Source organism: Narcine bancroftii, chromosome 11 (assembly GCF_036971445.1).
Source record: "Narcine bancroftii isolate sNarBan1 chromosome 11, sNarBan1.hap1, whole genome shotgun sequence".
NCBI classification, from domain to species: domain Eukaryota; kingdom Metazoa; phylum Chordata; class Chondrichthyes; order Torpediniformes; family Narcinidae; genus Narcine; species Narcine bancroftii.
The window spans coordinates 99,009,277-99,034,595 of record NC_091479.1 but is presented as its reverse complement, the minus strand read 5'-3'; the positions used below and the strand labels follow the sequence as shown (position 1 = coordinate 99,034,595).

The 25,319-nt window shown below is 38.0% G+C and overlaps 1 protein-coding gene and 1 long non-coding RNA gene across 6 annotated transcripts in view; one reads left to right on the top strand and one right to left on the bottom strand.

The window, feature by feature from the left end:
* The window catches only part of LOC138746196 (uncharacterized), a 54,597-nt gene that overhangs the window by 9,435 nt on the left and 19,843 nt on the right, over positions 1–25,319 (top strand). The gene's annotated exons all lie outside the window — the stretch shown is intronic.
* mon2 (MON2 homolog, regulator of endosome-to-Golgi trafficking) overlaps positions 2,871–25,319 on the bottom strand; it is a 107,597-nt gene continuing 85,148 nt past the window's right edge. For all 5 annotated transcript variants that reach the window (XM_069904190.1, XM_069904191.1, XM_069904195.1 and 2 more), the window contains 7 exons: positions 23,681–23,809; positions 21,823–22,013; positions 19,690–19,750; positions 19,154–19,277; positions 14,235–14,442; positions 13,702–13,784; positions 2,871–3,585 (listed from right to left, as the gene is read on the bottom strand). In XM_069904190.1, the coding sequence (XP_069760291.1) occupies positions 3,422–3,585; positions 13,702–13,784; positions 14,235–14,442; positions 19,154–19,277; positions 19,690–19,750; positions 21,823–22,013; positions 23,681–23,809 (960 nt within the window). In that variant the 3' untranslated portion in view covers positions 2,871–3,421. The remainder of the gene's footprint in view (positions 3,586–13,701; positions 13,785–14,234; positions 14,443–19,153; positions 19,278–19,689; positions 19,751–21,822; positions 22,014–23,680; positions 23,810–25,319) is intronic.

The following is a 25,319-nucleotide window of genomic DNA, read 5'->3' as shown; positions in this document are numbered from 1 at the left end:
GACTGGAAGGATTTGAGCTAATAGTAAATATTGGCATTAAGTTTAATTGTGTTTGAGTAAACGAGTTTTTTTAATAGTCATACAGCACGTAAACAGGGCCTTTGGCACACCTTTTCCAAACCAACCAAAAAGCCCCAGGTATGCCAGTCCTACCTGCCTGCATTTGGCCTAGATGCAACTAAATCCATCCTATCCATCCAAATGTTTCTTAAATGTTGCAATAATACCTGCCTCGACTACCTCCATACAAACACTACCATCTGTGGGGGAAAAAAAAGTTGCTCCTTGTAATGTGCATTGAAAGAACCAATGACTTGTTGATCCAAACCAAGGCTTTTATTAACTAAAAGACTGGAGCATGTCACAAGTAGGTTGACCAGTCCAGAATGACCTGGTCTGGCTAGGAGCAATCCTTTAAGACCTGCCAGTAGGTGTGGCTACACTCTCAGCTAATCACAGTCATCCTACACTACCATCTGTACATATACACATTGGTGATAGAATCCGTACTATCATACCCCTCAGGTTCATATTAAATCTCCTTTTCACTTAAACATGTGTCCACTGGCTTCCAATTCCCCTATGCTGGGTAAAAAAAGACTATGTTCATTGTTGTAATAACTGAATTTTACCAGTAACTCTCCCATTATTTAAACAAATGAATTCCCACTGTAATCTCTTTTTATTTTAATAAACAAATTCTTCCAGTAGGTACTGCCACAATTTTAATGTTAATTCTCTCTGAAATCTTTTATTTTTCGTTTTAATGAACAAAGCCCATTAATGAACTGAGTTATGTAGTGCAGGCTCTTAACTGGGTGCTGTGTCCTGACGTAACAAATGCAAGATTTGAAGTGTTGATGTGCATGTCTGTTTGAACACATGATCCCTCAGCATCTTCTTCCATGGCTGATTTTTAATGACAACTCTATATTTCCAACTACTGGTAGTAAACTTTAATCCCCACCTTCAGGTACCCATGTATCCCTGCCTTAATAATATTCAAAGTCTGCTTTCACGGCCTTTTGAGGGACAGAGTACTAAAGATATGAAGTAATGAAGCAGATTGTTATGTTGTACAGTATATAGACTTCTAAATCTTTTTTACTAAAGTATAACATCATAGATGTTAATATGGGATTAAAAGATCAGTGTCACCATGGATAGAGAATTTTCTGAAACCAACAACAACATAATGGTGAACAGTTCGATTAACATTTGCTCAGCAATTGGTATTAGTAAGAGGTTAACAGTGAAAAATAACATTTGGAAATACAAAGATTACAAGTCACCCAGGATAACACTGATTACTAGGGAAATGTTTCAACACACAGCCTGTGAAAAAGTTGTAAATGAGACATTTTTCTGAAAAATAAACCACAAGGCCAAGTGCAAGCAGGCAAGTATTTTGATGAGTGTGGTAAGTCAGTCCAAAGGGCTTAACTTCAATACTGTATGACAGTATGTAGAGGATCATCTGCCCATTTCTTGCCATTCCTGATGAATCGTTTAGGCCTGAAAGTTTGATAATCTTCTGCCTTCCATTGATGCTGCCTGACCTGCTGAGTTCCTCCAGCATTTTGTGTTTCTCGTTTTCCAACGTCTGAAATCCCTCTGTCTATGATAGTGGAAGACTTTGGGTTTTTTTTGTTGGTGCAGATTGCATGGTTCATTGAGTATAAAATGGCTCAATGGTTTTATCAATCGGTGACAAACAGGTTTGACAATCAAACTATTATTAAACAATCAAACTTACTAAACTAGTTGGAGCAGCAAAAAAATCTGCAGAAACAAATGGAATTCATGACTACCAATCAAAAAAATATTTTTCATTAATTACAAAAGCACTTGAAATGGAAGTTAACAAACTGAAAACAGTATGGTGACAATAATGTGTTAAATGCAATGATGGAAATTGTGACAGCTTTGGAAGAAAACACTTGGTCCTTGACTCAGAGTGCTCAATGGAGTTGGTGTACAAACCATTCGAAGGTCATAGGTTCAGACTTCCATTTAGCAAACGATGTTCAATATATCAGCACTATTTAAATAAGTATGATAGAGCAAAAGATGATTGTACAATTTAGCAAGGATATTGAATTTGGATCTAACAAGTTAACTGCAATTAAGTTGAGAAACACATTTACAGTAATGGTAAAACTTTTATATTACTTCACCACAAATAGATTTAAAACTACAGTACTGTGCAAAAGCACATTTTAAAATTGGTAATAAAATGTGCAAAAGTTGGGCACTCAAATGTCAGTGGAAAGATGCGTACATCTGACAAAAGCTGAATAACCATTGCAGTTGGAATTAAGTAATGTACAGCTTCTTGTGTCTGTTGCAAGGTTAAACTTATAAAGTTGGGATGCTAAAACATTTCCTTCAGACAAGAGTGAAACAGGAAAGTGCTGGAGAAACTCAGTAGGTCACACAATGGGTATACAGTATAACCAACATTTTGGGCCTAAGCCCTTGACAAAGGGCTCGGACTCAAAACACTTGGTTACATGCCTTCTTAGGGACGCTCCATGACCTACTGAATTTCTCCAGCAATTCTGTATTGCATAACATTACCTTCAGACACGTGTTTTATTTCTGGGCACCAAACAGTTGGTAAAGTGCAGGTGTAACTGGAATAAACTGCATTCCAACAAGCAAATCACAATGAGAGCTCAATAGTGTCAAGTACCAACTATTTTCCAATAAACACTTCTTAAAAAAATTGTCAAATGTACATAATATTAATACTGGCATGGAGGGAAGAGTGAGAATGAAGAGAAACTATCTGAATAACTCATTATTTAGCACTGCAGTATACTGACACACCAAAACCTGTCAAACTTTCACAGAAAAAGGTCACACTGTAACAGAATTGGCAATTTATTTTACACACAAGTACATAATTTCCCTTTACTTAGAAAGGCTGGTCACACATGACATGGAATGTTATGGTACTCACTTGGCATATAGGTCTGTGCACGACTTTAGTACCTTTAAAAAGTGCACAAAATGCCAGCCTATTTCTCAAATATATGATGTTGAATATATATTTTTTATAATTACATCAGCAACATTGTTAAACACAACCTGTACACGTATCCTCCCTCCTTGCTGTATCAAACTGTATCAGTTTGAGGCTGGTTAACTAAAAACAAACTCACCGGTCAGCTTTACTAAGAAAAAGTTGGGGCAGCAACACCACCTATTTTGTTTCTACACAATCTATTTTTTAAATTCTAATAAACTTCAATAGTCAGTCAGATTTGCTTCCAAACAAGGCCCCTGATTGTTGTTTAGTCCAGTCTGCACATCAAGATCTTTACATCCAGTTATGCTCCAGATCTTCGGATTGTGCTCTGGTAAGGAAACTGTCGGAATCGACATTTAATTGTCCAGCAGGTGATGTGGCAATTTGTCAAGACTCTCCATTTTGCACTTTAGCTACTGGTGGCTGAAGAAAATCTTTAAATGGAACTAATGCCTCTTTCAAAGCCGAGCAAACTTCAGAAGAAGTGCAGGTAATACATTCAACTAGAGTTGGATACAGAGCAATTACTTGTGACCACGTGTTGGCATCAACTGTAATGAGAAGAAAACAAAGTAAAACTTTAAACATAAAGTAAAAAACAAAGCACCAAAACTCAAAACTTTTGGATTCAAACCGAATAGGAAAATAGGGTGAGGAAGCACAAAAAGGCTGCAGATGGTGTGATTGTAGTTAAAACACACCAAAATGCTGGAGGAATTCAGGAGACAAAGCTATATTGCCCTGGGCTCAGGCCCGAAACGTCAGCAATGTATCTTTGTCTCCAGTAGATGCTGAAAAGACCAGATGAGTTCCTCCAGCATTTCGGTGTGTTTTAACTAAGAAAATAGGGAAGCACTGTTAGCTCCACACTGTTACAGTGCCAGCGATCGGGACCAAGATTTGAATCCCATGCTGACTGTATGAAGTTTGTACACTCTCCGTTTCTGCGTGGGTTTTCTCCGGGTGTTCTGGTTTCCTACCATCGTTCAAAACATACCAGGGGTTGTAGTCAATTGGATGTATTGGGCAGCACAAGCACAGAACACATTATTGTAATAAACAACTTTCTGTTCCATCAATGCGACAAATAGAAGATATCATGGCAATGCCACCATTCCAGGTACATCGACTTGCTAGACTATCATAGAATCAAAGTACAAAAGACATTTTTTGGCGTATTTACCACTTTACCACTTGCCTTTCAATTTTTTTTATTGGTTTTTATAATAAATACAGTACAATGAAAAAGGGAACAAAATTGAAAATACATATCACATGTATATATAGCAAGATAAAACTTCAAACAATAAAAACTCAATCCCCCCCTCCTCTTCACTGGGTGAAGACAGAAAGGACATTAAATATATATACATAAACCCCACCTAACCTACTCTATTAAAAAAAAACTAAGCAAAAAACATCTGAGCAGCTTATCCTGAGGATTATATATATTTTGTAGCTTTTCATTCATACCATGAATCAAAAAACAAAGGTAGAGTATATCTCATCTGGAAGAGTTTGTACATCTAATCACATTAAAATCAAATGAAAGTAAGACTAGATCTGGTGGATATACAAATGAAAAGTCTGGTAATATGGCATTTAAGAAATGTCTAATCTGTAAATATCAAAAAATGAATATTGGTAAGAAATATTTTCTTGCCTGCTGTTTAGAAGACATTAAACAACCTTCCTTAAATTTGCAAAAAAAACCTTTGCTTTTCCATATAGAGAAGATTGATCAATATTGTGAGAAGCAGAGGTGCCTTCACAGATTTCACTCCAGACAAAAATTGAGAACAAAGAACATTTATTTTACAACAATGCAAAGTTGGGTGCTTCCCCTTACCCTGGGAATACACACAGATACTGGGGCTTACCCAACTTTTTATACATTTCATTTCAGTACAGAAGTACCTTCCCCCTTAACATTCTTCTGCCTCCTGGATTGGTTTAGCATTAGGTAATTCTGCCTACGTGTATTCTAACTTCTTATCAGTTTATGTGCCTTTCTGCAAACTTGTTTACCAGGTCATGTCTTTGTTCTTACTCATTAATCAACCCCCAGGACTTGCTAAATCTATCTACCTGCTATCCTGTTTTTGAAGACCCCTATTTTATTATACTTGCTTAACCCTTCCTTCTTACTTTACCCTTATTTAACTATCATATTTCTTTCTTAATTAACACTTGCTTGACTCCTCACATTCCATTATTACTTCACCCTTATTTAACCCATCATAATTCATTCTTAATTAGCTCTTGCTTGACTCCTCACATTCCATTATCCCTTACAATATTGATGGTCAAAAAAAATAATTATGAGAGATAGCACTAGATAAAACAAAGTTTTTTAAAATTAAATTCCTAAATTGGAATCAGATTCCCAAAATATGTATTGGATTAGATATATTCTTATTGATCTTGGAAAAACTAAATGGAAGAGAGGTACCCAATAAAGAGGCCACCATTAGCCTTCCACACCTTGGTGATCTGAGAGCTCATCTCTATATTTTTTAACCTCTTTCCACTAACCCCTCAGACAGTGTGTTCCACATTCCAACAGTGAAGCCCACCCTCCAGTACACAAAGCATTGGAGAGATGCCACCAAAATCCTACAAATCTTTGGGTAGTATGACTAGACCAAAGTCAGGTTCCTCTTAAAAACATGGGTACTCTATCCACACTTGATGGGTTGGTCATGTCCTTCACTTACCTGATTCCTGACTCCTGAAACAGACACTCTATTGCAGTAGAAAGTAACCAAGTGATCAAGGTAAACATTGCAAGGATGTTGTTGAAGTCTCCTTGGAAAACTGTTTGCATCCTTACCATGACCAGTCAAAGGAGAATGAACATTCAAGATGGCAGAGTGAACCTCACATCCTGTTGTTCAGGAGCATACAAAGCTCAGTATAAATAGTGGACAACCTCCAAAGTAGCCACATGGATGCTCCATCTGTGCACAAAGGCCACTTCAGAATTGAAGTGGAAAAGACGTGAGGGAGTAGTGGCCGGACGGTGAACTCCAGCCCTCTCCAGAAAAGTCGGGAAAAACAAGAGAAAATACAAAGGCACAGAAATACAAGTTAAAGAAAAGTGAGTATAAAGGTGGAAAGAAGATGGAGACAAAAGGAGAAAAATCAAAATCAACGGAAAGAAGAGAAGACAACGAAGGAAAAAGGTGAAGGCCTTACCTGTCCGAAGAGGCCCGCTGTGGAGAGAGGAGCCCACTACCTCAGGTCGGTAGAAAAAGAACTACAACAATGGCTCACAGAGCCGAGTAAAAGTGCGCAACCGCGCATGAAAAAAAACACACCGATGGGAGGGGGGACCAGCTGGGGAGTCGATCTCCACAGCCGGCAACGACAGCTGCAGAATACCTGCAGCAAGAAGAGAACACAGAAGACAATGGAAACAAGAAAGAAGAGAAGAAAAGGGCAACAAAGAAACAACAGATGGCCAACCCAGAGGAAGAAGAAGAGGAAGAGGACAGTGAAATAGAAGAAGAAAAGAAAGGCAAGATAAAGGATATACTTGCTCTTGTTAGAGGATACATGGAGTCATTTAAAGAATGGCAAACACAGGAATTCAATGATTTAAGAAGAAGAATAAACAACACAGAAAAGAAAATAAATAAAATGGATATGACCTTAACAGAAATGGGGAAAAAAATAGACAAGATGGAAGAACGGGCAATAGCAGCAGAAATGGAGGTAGAAGACTTAAAAAAGAAATTGGAGGAATCTAATAAAAAAACTAAAGAGACACAAGAATTACTAGCTCAAAAAATAGATATAATGGAAAATTATAACAGAAGAAATAACATAAAGATAGTGGGCCTTAAGGAAGATGAAGAAGGCAAGAATATGAGGGAGTTTATAAAAGAATGGATCCCTAAGGCCCTAGGATGTCCAGAACTACAGCAAGAAATGGAAATAGAAAGGGCACATAGAGCATTGGCCCCTAAACCACAACCACAACAAAAACCAAGATCTATTGTAGTAAAATTCCTAAGATATACTACAAGAGAAAAGGTACTGGAGAAGACAATGGAAAAAGTAAGAGAGGGCAACAAACCACTGGAGTATAAAGGGCAAAAAATCTTCATTTATCCAGATATAAGCTTTGAACTAAAGAAGAGAAAAGAGTTCAATACAGCAAAAGCGATTTTATGGAAGAAAGGATATAAATTTACACTGAAGCATCCTGCGGTATTGAAAATATTTATTCCAGGACAACAAAACAGACTGTTCTCGGATCCAGAAGAAGCACGAAAATTTGCAGAACAATTACAAAAATAGACTGAGGGATGAAGACGGGTAATGAGAGTAAAAATGATCACGATTGATATGTATGTGGGTAAAGACAAAAATAGACTGAGGGATGAAGACGGGTAATGAGGGTAAAAATGACCACGATTGATATGTATGCGGGTAAAGAGGTATAAGAGTGAATAGAGACAATGGGCATACGTGAAAGTATCTGTAATTAGAGGAAAACATAGATAGTATAGACAAGAATTAATAAGGGAAGGTAATGGAATAGAGAGAATAAGGAGGGAATTAAAAGAGTGACCTTTGTGACATATGAAAAGTGAAATCTTTTCTGGGGGGGGCTGGGTGGGGGAAAAGAGCGGTCACTGCAAAATCAGTTGACGCTTGCGAGTGGATTCGCAAATCCAAATGGAGAGGGGAGATGTGGTTGTCCGACAAGGGATAAAGGACAACTCAGGAGGGGAAGGGGAGATTGGGGATAAAGAAGATAGAAATAGGAGAATAAGGAAAATGTTGGATGTTGTAGGAATGTTGTCTGGTAAAGAGTTGAAAATAAGAAAACAGAAATGGAAAAGGAGGAAAGGTAATGATGGAAAAACGGAAAGAGAAGATAAACAAAATATAAAATGGCTACGCTGAACTATATGACTTTAAATATTAATGGAATACATAACCAAATTAAAAGGAAGAAACTACTAAATTTACTGAAAAGGGAAAAAATAGATATAGCATTTGTCCAAGAAACACACTTAACTGAATTGGAGCACAAGAAATTAAAGAGAGATTGGGTAGGACATGTAACAGCAGCATCGTATAATTCAAAAGCAAGAAGAGTGGCTATATTAATTAGCAAAAATGTGCCATTTAAAATAGAAGAGGAAATAATAGATCCAGCAGGGAGATATGTTATGATAAAATGTCAGATATATTTGGAGCTTTGGAATCTACTTAATATATATTCACCTAACGAAGAAGATCAAAAGTTTATGCAAGATATCTTTTTGAAGGTAGCTAATACGCAAGGGAACATACTAATAGGAGGGGATTTCAATCTGAATTTGGATCCAAATATGGATAAAACGGGGAAAAAAATTAACAGGAAGAACAAAGTAACCAAATTTATAATTAAATCAATGCAAGAAATGAAACTTGTGGACATATGGAGGAAACAAAACCCAAAAGAAAAGGAATACTCATACTACTCGACTAGACATAAAACATACTCAAGAATAGACCTATTTTTGTTATCAGCTAGTATGCAGGATAGAGTAAGAAAAACAGAATATAAAGCGAGAATGCTATCGGACCATTCACCCTTAATACTGACAGTAAAGCTAGAGGACATCCCTCCAAGAATGTATAGATGGAGATTAAACCCCATGCTACTTAAAAGACAGGATTTTAGAGAATTTATTGAAAAACAATTAAAAATGTACTTTGAAGTAAATACGGAATCAGTGGAAGATAAGTTTATACTATGGGACGCAATGAAAGCATTCATTAGAGGACAAATAATAAGTTATGCAACCAAGATGAAGAAGGACTATAATCAGGAAACAGAGCAGTTGGAAAGGGAAATAATAAACATAGAAAAAAAATTAGCAATAAAGGAAGATACAACCAAAAGAAGAGAATTGGCGGATAAAAAAATAAAATATGAAACATTACAAACATATAAGGTGGAGAAGAATATAATGAAGACAAAACAGAAATATTATGAACTAGGTGAAAAAACACACAAAATCTTAGCATGGCAGCTTAAGACAGAGCAAACTAAGAAAATGGTATTGGCAACAAGGAAAAAAGACAAAACAAATTACATATAATCCAAAAGAAATTAAGGAAAACTTCAGAGAATTCTATGAACAATTATACCGAACTGAAAACGAAGGGAAAGAAGGGAAAATAGATGAATTTTTGACTAAAATTGAACTACCAAAACTACAAATAGAGGAACAAAATAAATTAACAGAACCATTTGGAACAGTAGAAATACAAGAGATAATAAAAAAATTACCAAATAATAAGACACCAGGAGAGGATGGACTCCCAATAGAATTCTACAAAACATTTAAAGAACTAATAATACCGCCCCTCCTGGATGTAATCAACCAGATTGATGAGACACAAAACTTACCAGATTCATGTAAAACAGCAATAATTACAGTGATACTAAAACAAGGGAAAGATCCACTCTCACCAGCGTCATATAGACCAATATCTCTGCTAAACACAGATTATAAGATAATAGCTAAACTATTAGCAAACAGATTAGCAGAACAGGTACCGAAAATGGTAAATTTAGACCAAACTGGATTTATCAAAAAAAGATGCACAACAGACAATATTTGTAAATTTATTATATTAATTCATGCAGTAGAAGGAAATAAAGCACCGGCAGTAGCAGTTGCTTTAGACGCAGAGAAGGCCTTCGACAGAGTAGAATGGAATTACTTGTTCAAAGTATTGCAAAAATTCAGTTTACCGGAGAAGTATATTAATTGGATTAAAGCATTATATAAGGGACCGTTAGCGAAAGTGACAGTAAATGGACATGTATCAAAGGAATTTAACTTAAGCAGGTCAACGCGGCAGGGATGCCCACTATCACCATTATTGTTTGCGCTAGCTATAGAACCACTAGCAGAATCGATAAGAATAGATAATAATATAAAAGGAATAAAAATAAAAGACAGGGAATATAAAATCAGTCTATTTGCGGATGATGTGATAGTGTACTTAACAGAACCAGAACTATCAATAAAAGAACTATATAAGAAATTGAAGGAATATGGAGAAGTGTCGGGATACAAGATAAACGTAAATAAAAGTGAAGCAATGCCTATGAATAACGCGGATTTCTCAAAATTTAAGGAGGAATCCCCATTCAGATGGCAAATGCAGGCAATAAGATACCTAGGCGTGCAAATAAACAAAAATCTAGGCCAATTATATAAACTCAATTACAATCCACTAATGAAAAAATTACAGGACGATTTAGAGCATTGGAAAGAGCTACCACTAACATTGATAGGAAGGATAAACTGTATTAAAATGAACATTTTTCCAAGGATACTATACTTATTTCAGGCATTGCCAATACAACTGACAGAAAAATTCTTCAAAGAGTTAAAGAAAATAATAAGGAAATTTTTATGGAGAGGGGGGAAACCGAGGATAGCACTAGATAAATTAACAGAATGGTATAAACAAGGAGGCTTACAATTGCCAAACTTCAAAAATTATTATAGAGCCGCACAATTAAGGTACCTATCAGATTTTTATCAAACAAGGGAAAAACCAGACTGGACGAGACTAGAATTAGATAAAATAGGGGAAAAGATACCTGAACACATATTATATAAATGGGACGAAAAATTGGTACAACATAGAACTTCTCCAGTATTACACCATCTCCTCAATATATGGAAGAAGATTCATGTAGAAAGAAATAAAACAAATTATCAAATACCAAAACTAATATTGACGCAAAATAAGCTACTCCCTTTTACAATAGACAACCTTTCCTTTAGAAAATGGGAAAAAAAAGGGATTAAAAGAATAGAAAATTGTTTTTCAGGAAGTAGATTCTTATCCTTTGAACAAATGAGAGATAAGTACAATATAACTGGAGATACAGCGCTGGCATATTACCAACTGAGATCCTACTTGAAAGATAAATTAGGAAGCAATTTGAGTTTACCAGAGGGAAGTAACCTTGAATATGTGATTACAGATACAATGTTAATCAAAAGATTTATAACAAATATGTATATTAAACTGCAAGAAAAGGAGAATGAGGAAACAAATGGTAAAACTAAACAAAAATGGGAACAAGATTTAAATATAAAGATAAAAAAGGAAACATGGGAGAAATTATGTTCTGGAACGATGAGAAATACAATAAATACGAGGCTGCGTATGATACAATATAATTGGTTACACAGACTATACATTACACCGCAAAAGTTAAATAAATGGGACCCAACAGTATCTGATAGATGTTTTCGATGTAAAAAAGAAAGGGGAACAACAATTCATGCAATCTGGACATGTGAGAGAGTAGAAAAATTTTGGGATGATCTCAATCAGATATTAAATAAAATAACAGAAAACAATATACCAAAGAATCCAGAGATCTTTCTCCTAAGTAACATAAAAAATAAAGAATTTGGAATTGACTTGGAAGATGCACAAAAAAGATTTGTTAAGATAGCCCTAGCCGTAGCAAAAAAATGTATTATGTCAACCTGGAAATTGGAAGATAATTTGAAAATACAACAATGGTATATAGAAATGAATAAATGTATTCCATTAGAAAAAATAACATATAGTTTAAGAAATAATATTGAAATATTCGAACAAGTATGGGAGCCTTACATTAAATACAATAGCGAAAACCTACCGGGGACAAACATTACCTAAGTTGATGGAAGGAGAAGGAAAGAAAAGAATGGACTCTGTAGAATTGCTGGTGTATTTTTGTTGAATGACAACATTGTCTGACTGAATTAATGCAACCTAGATTGTATACCTAAAATGGATGAGAGGGGGGGGGGTGGGGGGATGGCTTGGGAGGAGGGAGGGGGGGGGGGGGAGAAAAAGTCACTGTAAATGTGTGAAAAAGAAAAAGTGTATATCATGGCTATTGTGATTTATGGTGTGAAAAATAAAAAATTTAAATAAAATAAAAAAAAAAGAATTGAAGTGGAAACAAATCATCCTTTACCCCCTAGGGACTGATTAAGTTGTAGAGAATTCCATGGCAATACTCTGAGGTGGCAGCTGTGCAGATCTGCTTCCAATCATAGCTCCAAAAAGGTATTTTATGAAGTGTAGACTTTAAAGGCAACTGAATCAAGAGTGCAGGCATTGTTTGGATCCCACTTTCAATGAAACTCCCAGCTGAACTTCAACAAGAATTTCTAAAGATAATTGCTTTACAAGATCTCTTCAAGAAGTTTAGCTCCAGTTGAACAATCCCTGTAACTATCTTACTTTGAAATTTGCAATTTCAGAATCAGAATTTATAGTCATGAACAAGTCAGTTATGTCTGGTGAGGGGTCACATCATGAACAATTTCCAAACAAAATGTATTTGTTCAATTTTTATTCTTTTGTCTTTATTTTGTTTTGTTTTAAAAGAGCATGACTATACATGTATCCAAATGTCTTTTTTATACTGTCTGAAAGTTGTCCTTAGCCACAAAGCCTGCCAGATTGCTTCCCAGCATGCCAAAACTACATCACAAGGATATTGTTCAAATTCCTTACGAAATTCAAACCCAAAGGCAAGAAAAAGAACAAGTTTTGGTAAACAAGTTTACGCTATTCAATTAAGTTATATAAACTTTGACTTTCCATAAAATTTACCCCAGTACTTAGAAGCTCGAGCCACAAGCAGAAAGATTGATAGAAGAAATCTCAATACTAAATTTCAAAGAACATGGGATATGTTCTTGAATAAGGAACAAGTTTCAAAGCTAAGGGGAATGAGCAGGACTGGACTTGCTGGATCATTCACACACAGCTAAGTACAGCAAAACCAAGAGTATCCTGCATCTATAGGATTTAGTAGATGCCAGATAAGTGAATTTGCTGGTTGCTTGAGATTGTGTGTTGTGTGGATGGGTGAATTGTCTGCCAGGCAGTGTCAATTTTAAACTTCCATAAATGTTTAACCTATTGTTCCCTTTTATTTTTGTCATTTGCTTGAGGCTGCTGGTTGCCTGAATTCCGGATTTTACTGTATCAACAAAATGAATTAAATGACCACCTCTTTTTCAGTTTGACTCTTGTCAGCTACAAAATCTAAATTTAAGGAGAACATGATCTTAATAACTTTTATCTAAATATGTAGGATTTAATAATTGGGAAGAATCTACTGGGAAATGCGGGCTGTTCCATGTCAAATTGCCATAATTCCTTCTCCAGGCCAACTTCCATTAGCACCAGAAAATATGGGTTGTTTTGCAATATAGAAATGACCATTTGCTAGTTTAACTGTATTAATGATTTACTGTTGTTTTCTGACATTTTGAGCCCAGTGTTAGGAATTGTGACAGATTAGAATTGGCCCAGCACGCATTCATTTCAATGGAAAGCAAAATACCCTAAATTTTAAATCTCTTCTGCTCATTTCACTTGGTAAAACTATCTCAGGGGTGGAAAATGTTGGCTACTGAGAAGTCACTTCTAACACTTACCTATAAATTGGTTGTGTCATGACAGCTGATAGATTGCAAAAACCCTGCTGATTCATGAAAAGCCTTCGAGGAAAGAAACCAAGCACCACAACCATGACTCAGAACACAATGCGTGCACACTTAATGCTTGGTCTGGTAATCACACAGCAGGAATTGACAATAAAAACATTTTAAAACAATTACCATTTTCAGGCTTTGTTTTCTTAAGTGAATCCATAAGAGTACTGATTGCTTTCAAAACAAAAACTATTTCTGTCACACGTTGCCTGTATTAAAAAGAAAAGATTAAAAGTTAGGTACCCATTAAAGGAGAACAGTACACCCTTGAATTATTGCACAAATTTGAACACAAAACTATAATGTTCTGCTTTTCGAACACTGGCCACATGATGGCAGCATTTCAATTTACAAAAAAAGACAAGGTAAGGGCTTCAATAGTTCTCACATATATAACAATTTGACCCAAATAGTCTAACATAGGAAAAATTACCTGTACCTTTTAAAAACAGAGTACTTGATTCTAGCCCAGAAAGAATGATGAGGCAGTTCAGGAGACTCCCTTTTCATCATTCCATATTATTGCTGATTCTCAGAGGTGATATAGAAATGGGCCACGGTGCTGAACAACAGTACTTATTCTCTTCACAACCCTTTCTCAAACTGCGAGTTTTGCACGAGATTAAATTAATTTTTTTCAATCAAAATATCATTCTAACCTTGGGAGAGGACATCTGCCACTCAACCTCTCATCTTCAATGTACCGGTGCAACACATCTTGTGACCTCTTTAAGAGCACAGACAAGGCCATTCGAGAAATATAACCTTCCTGGGGAGTTGTCACTTTATTGCTGAAGGAAAACTGAAGCAATGTTTCAAAGCAGACTTTAGAAAACTCCTCTCTCATTCGAATGTCAATTTCTGCCTCTGGCAAAGGGAAAAAGCAGTTACTCTCCGCGTACATGGTCACTTCACTGAAACCAAAATTAAAATCACTGCATGCTCTCTGGAATTTTGTTCATTGCTATGCAAGCTCTTACTATTTTAATATGTTGGCAACCCCACCAATCAAAGTAACTGGGCACTCTATTTGCAAATATGATGTACTAATTAGCCTCTTTCAAAGAATTCAGCTTTGATGTGTGTTATTGCTATGGGGTTCAATGTTGCAGACCACACAAGGTTTACATCAGTCCATGGAGATGGGAGACCATCATTCTCCCACCCCATAATCACTGATCGAATGACAGGTGTGTGTGTGTGTGTGGCGGGGGGGAAGGGGTGGAAATAATTTCCACTGCTGAAGTTCAGCAGTGTCTTGTACAACCCCACTTTTTAACACTTGGAAAGCCAACTCCATTCCACTCATCATGACGGGGATGTCTCAAGACATTGAAGCTAAAACTTGCTGATTCTCCCTCAGGAGCAAAAACGTGTGATACAATCAGCTGTTCTTGCAGTTGGATGTTTATTTTAACAAAATTCTGAGCCCATTCACTGTACACTCAGCAAGAGAATGCACTACTCCACCCTCTCAGGTATCCCTTGCTGAGTTCCAGGCCTCTGCCAGCAGGTTCTGTACATCTATCTATTCATTAACATCTGAAAAAACTGCCAGATAGATTCTGAAACTAAAAAGTAACCAAAACTCAGACTTTCTCTTCACGACATCCAACATATGAACCTTGTTTAATTCTTTTGACTTTCCTTACCAATTTGCGGTTGTAAAAGTCACTCGTTACTGTAAGGCAATGAGCCACTTCTGACCCTACAATTATTGGAGCCACTTCTTACCCTACAATTAACCAGGATTCAGGTTTGGATGCTTCAATTTGGCCTCTGGTACCAGATTGCATGTCAATAAATCCTTACAAACAAACAGATCATACATTATTTCACTATTGCTACTAAAAGTGTCTTACAATTTTGGGATTCTGGATGACTGAGATAAAATATCTTGAACGGAACTAGTTACAGCTTCATTAATACAAGCTTTCTTATGCATGTTCTCCTCTTGACACTAAAAAAAAACCTGCAAGGATGTAGCATGGATGAATTAAAACAAATCAATTAGTTTTGCTTATTTCTGTCTTGTGAGGGGAATGGAAACCTGTGCACAGAAACCAACCACATGTACCAAATGTTAGTTGTCCCACTGTCCGATGCTATCAGGCAGAAATATATGTGGGCATGTGAATTTTCCATGTTTTTAAAATCCATTTTCCATGTTTTTGCATGAATACTGCATTTAGGAGATCAGATTGGGGCCCATCGACTAGATAAGGAGCTCAGATCACCAGGAGAAGGAGCAGGCTCTCGGCTTGGATTACAGCTGATTCCGGGGAGCTCTTGGCTGCCGGGACCACCCCAATTGCCTGTCCTGGACTGTGGTCATTTTAGAGGGGATGGAGTGCGGTGGGCAGCTGGCTACCAGCCTGGTGCCATGTGCAGGTCAAGCTCACAGACTATTTTCCCCCAGATTAAAAAGTGAGGAGAGGCTGGGGCCATTTCCGGGACTGGATCACAAAAGCTCCAGTGGGGGACAGGGACAGCCATCTTCCTGTGCTAGTGAATGAGCCCAAGCTTCAGGGAGGCTTGAAATTGGACAGGCAGGTAGGGAGGTTACACCATACCCATACAGGAGGCAGGGAAGAAGGTGTCCACGGTAGAATATCTGGTCACCCTGTTAAATGGTGAGCAAGCGGCCTCCGGGGCCGGTTCTGGAACAGCCAGGCTCGAGCCACCGAGGCAGTAGAGCAGCATGGCGAAGAAACATTGCTGCTCAGATCCAACTGATGAAGGAGAGCCGACACCGGCATCAGGTCCCAGTTCACAGCAGCTGCAATGTGTACACTCAGCTTGGAGGTGTCTGGTGCTGCAACTGGAGGAAGCGCTTCAACACATGGTACCACATTCAGAGATGACCGAGGCCACGGTAAGAAGAGGCATTAAATTGGGACGCCCCAAAACACTTGCAGGAAACAATCCAGTTTTGGATTGGCTGCCATTTAGAAAATGGAAGGAAAAAGTAATTGGTCCCTGCGATTTGAGTCTTTAAAACACAAGGAGGGCATTGAGTTTGTTGAGAAGAGATGGTTAAGTGGCAGGGCAGACTTGATGGGCAGAAGAGAGTGAAACATGAAAGTCTGTAGATGCTGTGATTGTGATAAAAACAAATAAATGCTGGAGGAACTCAGCCTATCTTGCAGCGTCCATAAGATATTACCGATGTTTTGTGCCTGAGACCTTCGTCAAGGTACAGGTACACGATCCTTTATCTGGAACTTTTAGGGGACAGTGTGTTCTGAATTTTGGAAAGCCCACCCAAATTGTGCTACCTATCTACCCCTACCCCCTTCCAGTTGCCCGGCAGTCTCCCCCAACGGCTGTCTCTCCTGACTGTGGTCCCTCGGCCGCGGCCGCCCGGCTGTCTCCCCCGACCACCGGTCCCTTGGCCATACGGCCGTCTCCCCTGACCTCCGGTCCCTTGGCCACACAGCCGTCTCCCCTGACCGCCGGTCCCTTGGCCACCTCCCCAACTGCCGGTCGCACAGCCGCCTCCCCCGACCTCCGGTCCCTCGGCCGCCTCCCCTGACTGCCGGTCCCTCAGCTGCCTCCCCTGACTGCTGGTCCCCACTTGCCGGATTTTGGAGCTTTCTGGATTTTAGATGTCCGGATAAAGGATCGTGTACCTGTACAAGCAAAAAGCTGGCAGGCATCTGAATTAAAGATTGTGGAGAGAAAGGGGGAAGAATGGAAGAGAATTAGAGACTGTCACAAAAGGGTTAAATTTGCAAATGATAAGAGGAAAGATGAGAACTGGTTTTGGCTCTGAAAGGAAACAGGGTTTATGTTAGCTGATAAACAGTTAATCTTGGAATACCTTTGTAGACAATTTGAACAGCAAAATATCAGTCAGATTAAAACAGTTTACCCATCCAATTCAGAAAGGAAAAGAGAATCCAAACATTGGGGGGTGGGGGTAAAATGGTGGTGGAGAGGGGGCAGGAGATGATACCATCAAATATCATCTGAAGAGTGAAAAAAAACTGCCTGGCAGTACTTTGCACGGAAAGATTGCTTGCATTTCCCAATAGATTAAAGACTGTAGGAACATGAAATGGACATACAAGGAATACCAAGCAGAGAAGGAAAAGGAAGAAGCTGTAGGATAGAAAAAAAGAAAAGTTGTTGAGATTACAAAGGCCCCAAATTCAGTCCCCACCTCTAAAGCCCAATCCAAGAAGGATGTTATCAGCATCAGCCAAAGCAAAACATACCATGAGGTAAGAAAAAGGCATGGAGAAGGAAAAGACAAATCACTAAGCGTAAATATTTTCAGTCAATAAAAATAATAAAAATACTATTAGTATACAGTGACATTCGCATTATTTTGTAATGCTTTGTAATACTTTGAAATGCACTAAAAGACGCTTGAAATTGGTAATTTTGTGTGTAAATTTTCAAAATTGTTCCAAATGGGGGCCCAAACCCCCTCGCAAGGGGCGCTGAGCCCCCATGACTCCTGCTGTACACCTCGTGAAAGCGGCGCCTTTTCTTTTTTTTTTACCTCACTCAAATGCCTGTAAATGTGGGGAAAATAAAGTTTTTAAAATAGAAAAACCCATTTTAAGAAGCAATCTGCTATTAGAAAGTAACACAAATTTTCTAATGCCCTTTGAAAACCAAAGCAAGATAAGAAAAGCAAGCAAAAAGAGGCATCAGGAGAAATGACCAAAATATTAGTCGGAAGAATGGAGAAGTTTTAGGAGGATTTTCACAGCTTTGGTCAAATACTTGGCAGCCAATAGAGGAATGGTGGAAGAGGGATGACAGAAGGTCAGAGGCACAACAATGCAGAACTACTCAAGCAGGGTGGGACTGGGGGATCATACCAAGTAAATTAGGAATAAAGACATTTCTAGGGGTAGGGGTAGAATGCATAGATTTGCCAAGGAGAAAGAAAGAGTTTGTACAGAAAGTCTGGATTTGCAGCAAGTGGTCTGAGATTAGTCGAGACAGGAAGGCTGTCCTTATATTGAAGGGATCCATGAAGTTAATCAGGTGCTATATCAGAGTGAAATACTGCCAGCTTAAAGTTCATGACTGATAAGTTGCCACTGAGTACTTTCAGCCATGACCCTAATCCACAATTTACAGATTTGTAATTTCTACTCCACATGTCCTTGAGTGAACATATCTGGAGGTAGAATAGCCCTTTCACAGAGGTCTGAATGCACACCTGAGGAGATTCTGTTAATTATGTTATTAAATGAAGCCCTTCTAGTACAATGGATACAAATGAAATTACTTTCATATGGGACAGCATGTAATGTTAACTTAAAAGGATGAGCTGTTGTGAGAGTTAGTCTCATGGGTTGGATTTTACAGTTTTCTTATTTCAAGTGGGAAACCTGGTGTTAATTGAGGAAAGAAGCTAACTGATGATCTGAATATTAAAATCGAGACTTTTTTTGCCATCATTTAAAAAAATTTTCTTAAGATACTTAAAGAAGTATCTTTTCAATTTTCTCGCATTATACATTAATTTACTGCTGCATGGTATTTTCCTGGAGGTCTTCTCCTGCTTCTAAGTGGTTTCTGCCCAACTCATGAATGTACAAATGATGTGACGTACCTGTAAACGAAGTTGACTGAGAATGGATTGAACCTTTGTTTAACATTGTCATTATCTGGCCAACAAATTCCTTTGGAATGAAGTTTGCATACGGCAATATGTCTGTGCTTATAAGCTGCACAACCTTAAGTGAGTAAAAACAATAATATGGATATTATTACATTGAAGTACACATCAATAAAAGAAATACGTAGTTCACTTAAGAACATAGGAAATAGTCTATGAGTCTGCTACACCATTTGATAAGATCATGGCTGAATTGGCTGTGAATTCCAATCTACTTCTTAACCCTTAATTCCCCCATTATTCAAAAACCTATGTCTTCATTTCATTCAATGAGGCAGGTTGTGAGACTCGCTGAGCAAGAGAATTCCACAGATTCACAGCCCTCTGGGAGGAGCAGGTTCCTCCTCATTTCCATCTTAAATCGACTCTCCTGAATGTTCCATAGTTCTATCTCGATTCATGCAAGGAATCCACGCCCATAATTTTTAATGTGCTCAATATTTACCAAACAAACACAAAGTTAAACTAACCTCAACATCAACATTCTCGTTCTTCTCAAATTCTTGAATAGAGAGATTATCTGGCGGTGAGCTGTGAAATCAAATAATTGACAGTGTGATAATGTAATGATTGTTAGACAACTTCCTATTTAAATGAGGAGATACAGGAGATTGCAAGTGCTGGAATCTGGAACAAAAAAAATCTGCTGGAGGAATTTAGTGCGTGGCACAGCATCAGTGGAGTAAAGGGTCAATGTTTTAGTCAAAGCCAATCGACAAGACCAATTATAGCACTCCAATACCATGAAGGACCACGCTGGCCATACTCTCTATTCTCTGCTCCTTTCAGGCCGTACAGAAGACCATCAGACATAGGAGCAGAAATTAGATATTCAACCCATTGAGTCTTCCCCGCCATTCAATCATGAACTGATCCATCCTCCAACTCAGACCCCTGCCTGGTCTTCTCCCCATATGTCTTGGCTCTTCAAGAACCTATCAATCTCCATCTTAAATTCACCCAATGACTTGGCTTCCACAACTGCCTGTGGCAACAAATTCCACAGATTAACCATCCTCTAGAAGCCTGAAATCTGGCATCACTCACTTTAAGAATAGGTTTTATTTTACAACAGCTATCTAGCTCCTGACCTTCCCTGAACATACTATCCTTTTCAGAACACTTCTCCAGGACTACAAAAAAATGTCTGTACCATCGACTCAACACATTTTTTGCACAACTACTACTTGTTATGTGATTTATGTACTTGGTAAGCTGCAGCAAGTCATTCATTGTTTCTGTACATTGTGCTTAAAGGTATTATAATAAATTTCACTCATTTTGGAGGAATACCTTGTGGAAGTAAGGATCTGTCAAGTCTTGACTTATGTCGATTAATGCTTAATGTCAATTAACTTGATTAATGATTATGCTGGGACTGTGGCAGATACCCAAGGACAGTGGGGGAACCGAAGGACAGTGGGGGAACCCCGGGACGTGCATTGCTTGGCAATGACAGCCTAGCTGATAAAATCCCACTAGCCCTGATTTCTCAGAAATCGTTTTGACTTACAAGAATTAGTGGAATCTAAACTGTAAAAATACCTGAGGGGAGGGGGGGAAACACATCTCTGTGATTGCTCCACAATCAGGTGGAACAGGTAGATAGACATTGTGTAGCTTAACGCTAATGGGGTAATATTTGCCACTTAGGAGGAGATTGTTTTGAAAGTGGTTAACTTCAGATAGCATTGGGGTATACAAACCCAGGCGTTTGTACGTTTGGGGACCTCCTCGATCCTTTGCAGAGGTGACGGACCTTCCACAAGCTTGTGTATAAGATAAGGAGAATTGGCTGAAGATATGCCTGGGTCCTTCAATCTTCACGAGAGTCAACTGCCGATTGGGATCTTATCCCAGAACCTGAATGAGCTATCGAAATCAATCCTTCACAACCTCTTGGCTCTATTCCCCTCTCTAGCATCAACCTTGATGAAGGGTTTTGACTTGAAATGTCCAGAATTCCCTCCCTATTGATGCTGCTTGACATGTTGAGTTGCTCCAGCAGATTGTTTATTTGCTTCTCATATAAGGAATTCCTCTTCAATACAAATGGAAACATTTGGAAACATTAGAAAAATTATGCAAGTTTGTATTTGGGAGATAAATGTAGCATAACTAAATAAAAATTTGCACTTCGCTATTACGTTATCTGGGCTGTTGAAAACACTTTACAATCAACTTATTCCTCCCGTAGTTACTACTGTATATTTGCAGATAACAAGTCCGAGAGAAAGTAAATGAGGAGGAGGAACAGAAAAATTCTCTTAATGGCGTTGGTTGATCAAAGAGCAGAATAGATTCCTTTTTTGACACACAATATAGACTCTTTCCTCCTATTAATGCACGTTGACAAAATGTCAGCTTGATATTTCATTTATGTAGGGCAAGACTTTCTGAGAGAAGCTCTGATGCACCAGCACAGATAACGGGACCATGGTAGGATCTAAAAGACGCAATGATCTGAGTTAGGCAGGAGCCCAAACAAATTGAAAAAACCCAAGGTCCAACAAGTTCAGACAAGTACAATATATTTACTACATTACGTTAATAACTTTAAGGATATTAAAAGTGCAACTTCAGATTGTTTTTCCCCCATGCACCTTTTTGTAAACAAGAAGTCTTCAAATGTATTCGATAATTCTGGCCACATGGTATCAAATTTTCTTGAGGAAGCATGCTGTCTCGCAACTGGAAGTCCAATACAAAGTACTTTGAGAAGGGAGGAAACAGCCATTTTCCACGTAGTTTCCGATGGGCAAGCATATTTCAGACTGAGTGGTATCCTCAAAGTCTAATGAAAGAAAAGCAGAGAGAGACAAGTTGTTGGGGAGAAAGTATTAGCAGGTAAAGGGTGGTGGTAGAGGGTTGTTTTTCAGACTGAAGACCTGTGGCATTCCTCAGGAAATGATGCTGGGGTTGTTTGTCAAATATATTGCGGAATTGTTGAAATGATTAAGTCAGTTGCTGGCACCAAAACTGGTGGTGGAATGGACAGTGAAGAAGATTTCCCAAGATTAGCACAGGTTTTAAATGAACTAGGAATACAGGCTAAGGAATGGCAGATGGAAATTAACTCAGACAAATGCAAGGCTGCACATTTCTGGATGTTAAACCAGAGCAGGACATACACAGTGAATGGCAGGGGTCTTTGGGAGGTGGGGGAGGGTGTTGTAGAACAGAGATACCGAGGCGTATAAGTACAGTAAAACCCATGGTATCTGGCACACATGGGATTGGTAGAGGCTGGATATGCGACTTTTCATTTGTTTGAGACTCACTCTTACAATGCCTAACCTATACACCTGCATTAAGAATAAACAGTTTAAAAGACAAAAATACTACACTGTACTTATACTAAACAAATTTCACTTTCATGAAAAAACCTTAAAGATTTTTACTTTATTTTCAGTTACATTATTTAAAAACATCTCCATGGACCCGCCAAAAGACAAACAATAACATTATAGATAATTATCCCCCCACCCATGTTTACAGATAAAGCCTTACCATATATTTAATCATATACTAATAAAGACTCTTACTAAGCAGGCAGCCAACGGGTAGTGGCATTAACCAGCTCTTCATCCTGAGGGACGCCATTTTATTCAAAAACATCTTTATTCAAACAACTGCTACAAGCAAAGCTCGACCAAGGCTCTGAATATTTGCTTCTATCTTCAGCAAAGAAGTGTTACTTCAGAGAACATTAACTTTTACAATTTTAAACTTTTACTTATTTTTTAAAATTTATTCTTATTTATTCTAATTATTCATTTATTTATATCTTCAATTCTTTTTTTGCTGGTTGTTTGAGGTTGCCGATTGCTTGAATTCTGGATAAATGGGATTTAACTGTACACTGTTTCCTGAAAGTGTTGATGTGGGTAGACAAGGTGGTGAAGAGCACCAATGGAACATGTTTAACCATCGGCAAACTTCCACACTAAGCTCCTGCTGCGCTTCGCATTGATTGTACATTTCCTTGCCTTGCCAACCCTCCGCAAAAGCATTTCCTCACACTTTAATTTGCCATTTTTCTGCTGAATTGACCAGTATACCTTTCCCTTGCTGCTTTCTTCCTCATTGTGAACATGACCACCTTCTTATACTGCCAGCTTCTTTATCATGGTTACACATGGTTCAGAATTCACTTCTAGATTTAGAATTTCCATTACAATTTGAATTCACAACTTTCCAGATCTACAAAATTGCACAACAGGCCTAGAATCATTCAAATAATTAAATGAAAAAGTTTTAATATGGGGAGGAATGACAAGTGACCTCTTTAAGAGCAACTGAAAGCTGATTAAGTTGCCATTTTTAAAGCTTACATAAAAACAGTCGTCTCCATCGACCAGTTAAAATTAACCAGAAAATAGCTCGATTTAGAATTTCTTTATATCCCGTGTCAATCCACAAAGAATTATTTATTACTTAATGTACTTCAAAGTAAATTACCTTAATGATTTTCTGAAGAACCTTTTCATTTACCACTGCTTTGTGACATGCTGTCTTCTGATACAAATCCACAACAACATCCAGTGATTTTTCAGCGAATGGTACATAATTCAAAGCTACCCATTCTGCCTACAGGAAAACAGTTTATAATAGTTAAAACTCTAAAAATTGGCAAAAATACCAACAAATGTGCAATTCAAAATGATCTTTGGAGCGAGGAGCACTGGTTCTCAGTTTAATTTTACTGGTTTGCATGCGAGAAATCACTGAAGAGACGGAGAGATAAAGAACCACAGAGGACGAACCTTAAAAGTTTAAAGTTGCAGTATCACTGTTCTTTAGACATTGATATCTTGAAATTTACTTTATGTCAAAATTCAAGTTCAACTCCAATGTGTTCCTATTAATTTCTTTACTGTCAAATGTATTAAAACTTAGAGATTGCAAATTATGTGACAACAATAAATCACTTGAATGTAGAATATTATTTCCTCTCCTGCTAGTAGCTGAAGGATCATATTGCTAGTGAAACTTAGCAAGTTCAGTAATCTGATTACTGTCCAAGTTGTCCAAGGTTCAGGATCTAAAATCATTGATAAAAGACTGACGCCATGCAGAGAACACATTTCTCTGTTGCTTTGAGACGCGATAACCAGTGACCATGTCAAAATTAGCTAATTACATGAAAGGCTGCATCATTCCCAACATTAAACAGTATATCAGCAGTAAAAATTAGCCTAATGAAGCCTCTTAGCCCTACACCAATGACAAACACACAGGGTATACATTGGATGGGTGGGCCTGAACTGGCTCCACTTGACACAGTCGCTCTCAGTCCATTTCTATGTCAGGTAGTGGCTGATGTTTGGACCACATCTACACTGTAAATGAAATGTTAGTAGAAGCAAAGGAGTCTCACTCAAGTTCAAGTTTTTCCACGATAAAGGCATACAGTTAATTGATTAGTAACACTAATCTATGAGAAGGTTTTGATCACACTGAAGTCAGACCAACCTTTTGAAAACATCACTTGTATTTAGTGATGGATGATTAGATTTAATTTTCAGTACCCAGCAAACATCATGATAACTTTTGAACAGGCTTTAATTATAGTGGTTTTGCCCTCTGACTTAAAAACAGACAAACGTGACTATTGCCGTTGATGAGATAGAGGAAGGTCAGAAAGGTGTGGGTGATTCATCAGTTCAACAAAGGGCTGGTCTACCACAGTTTCTTAACACCTAATGGCATTTAAAGAGAACTGTCACTCCTGATTTCCCTCATCAGTTATTTACAACTGCAAGATGTCTGGTTTTCACGAGATACTGCCAAGCAGCTGTTTTGAGCATCCCACCATGGAGAGGTTAGCCTTAAACCATGAAAGTGGAGTCACAGGTAGATAGGTTCATAAAAAGAGCTTATGGCATATTGGCCTTTATAGTCAACTTTAACGATATCAACAGCAGTCTTCCCCCAGCTCAGCTCTCGTTGGTTACCCTTTACTTCCTGTGGATGCTGTGTGATCTGCTGAATTTCTCCAATATTGGGCTAAATACTGAGCACTCATGATGAAACACAATTCCACTGGAGAAGGTTTGCTAGAAGTTTTGGCTCACTCCAAATTCCACTGGAGAATGTT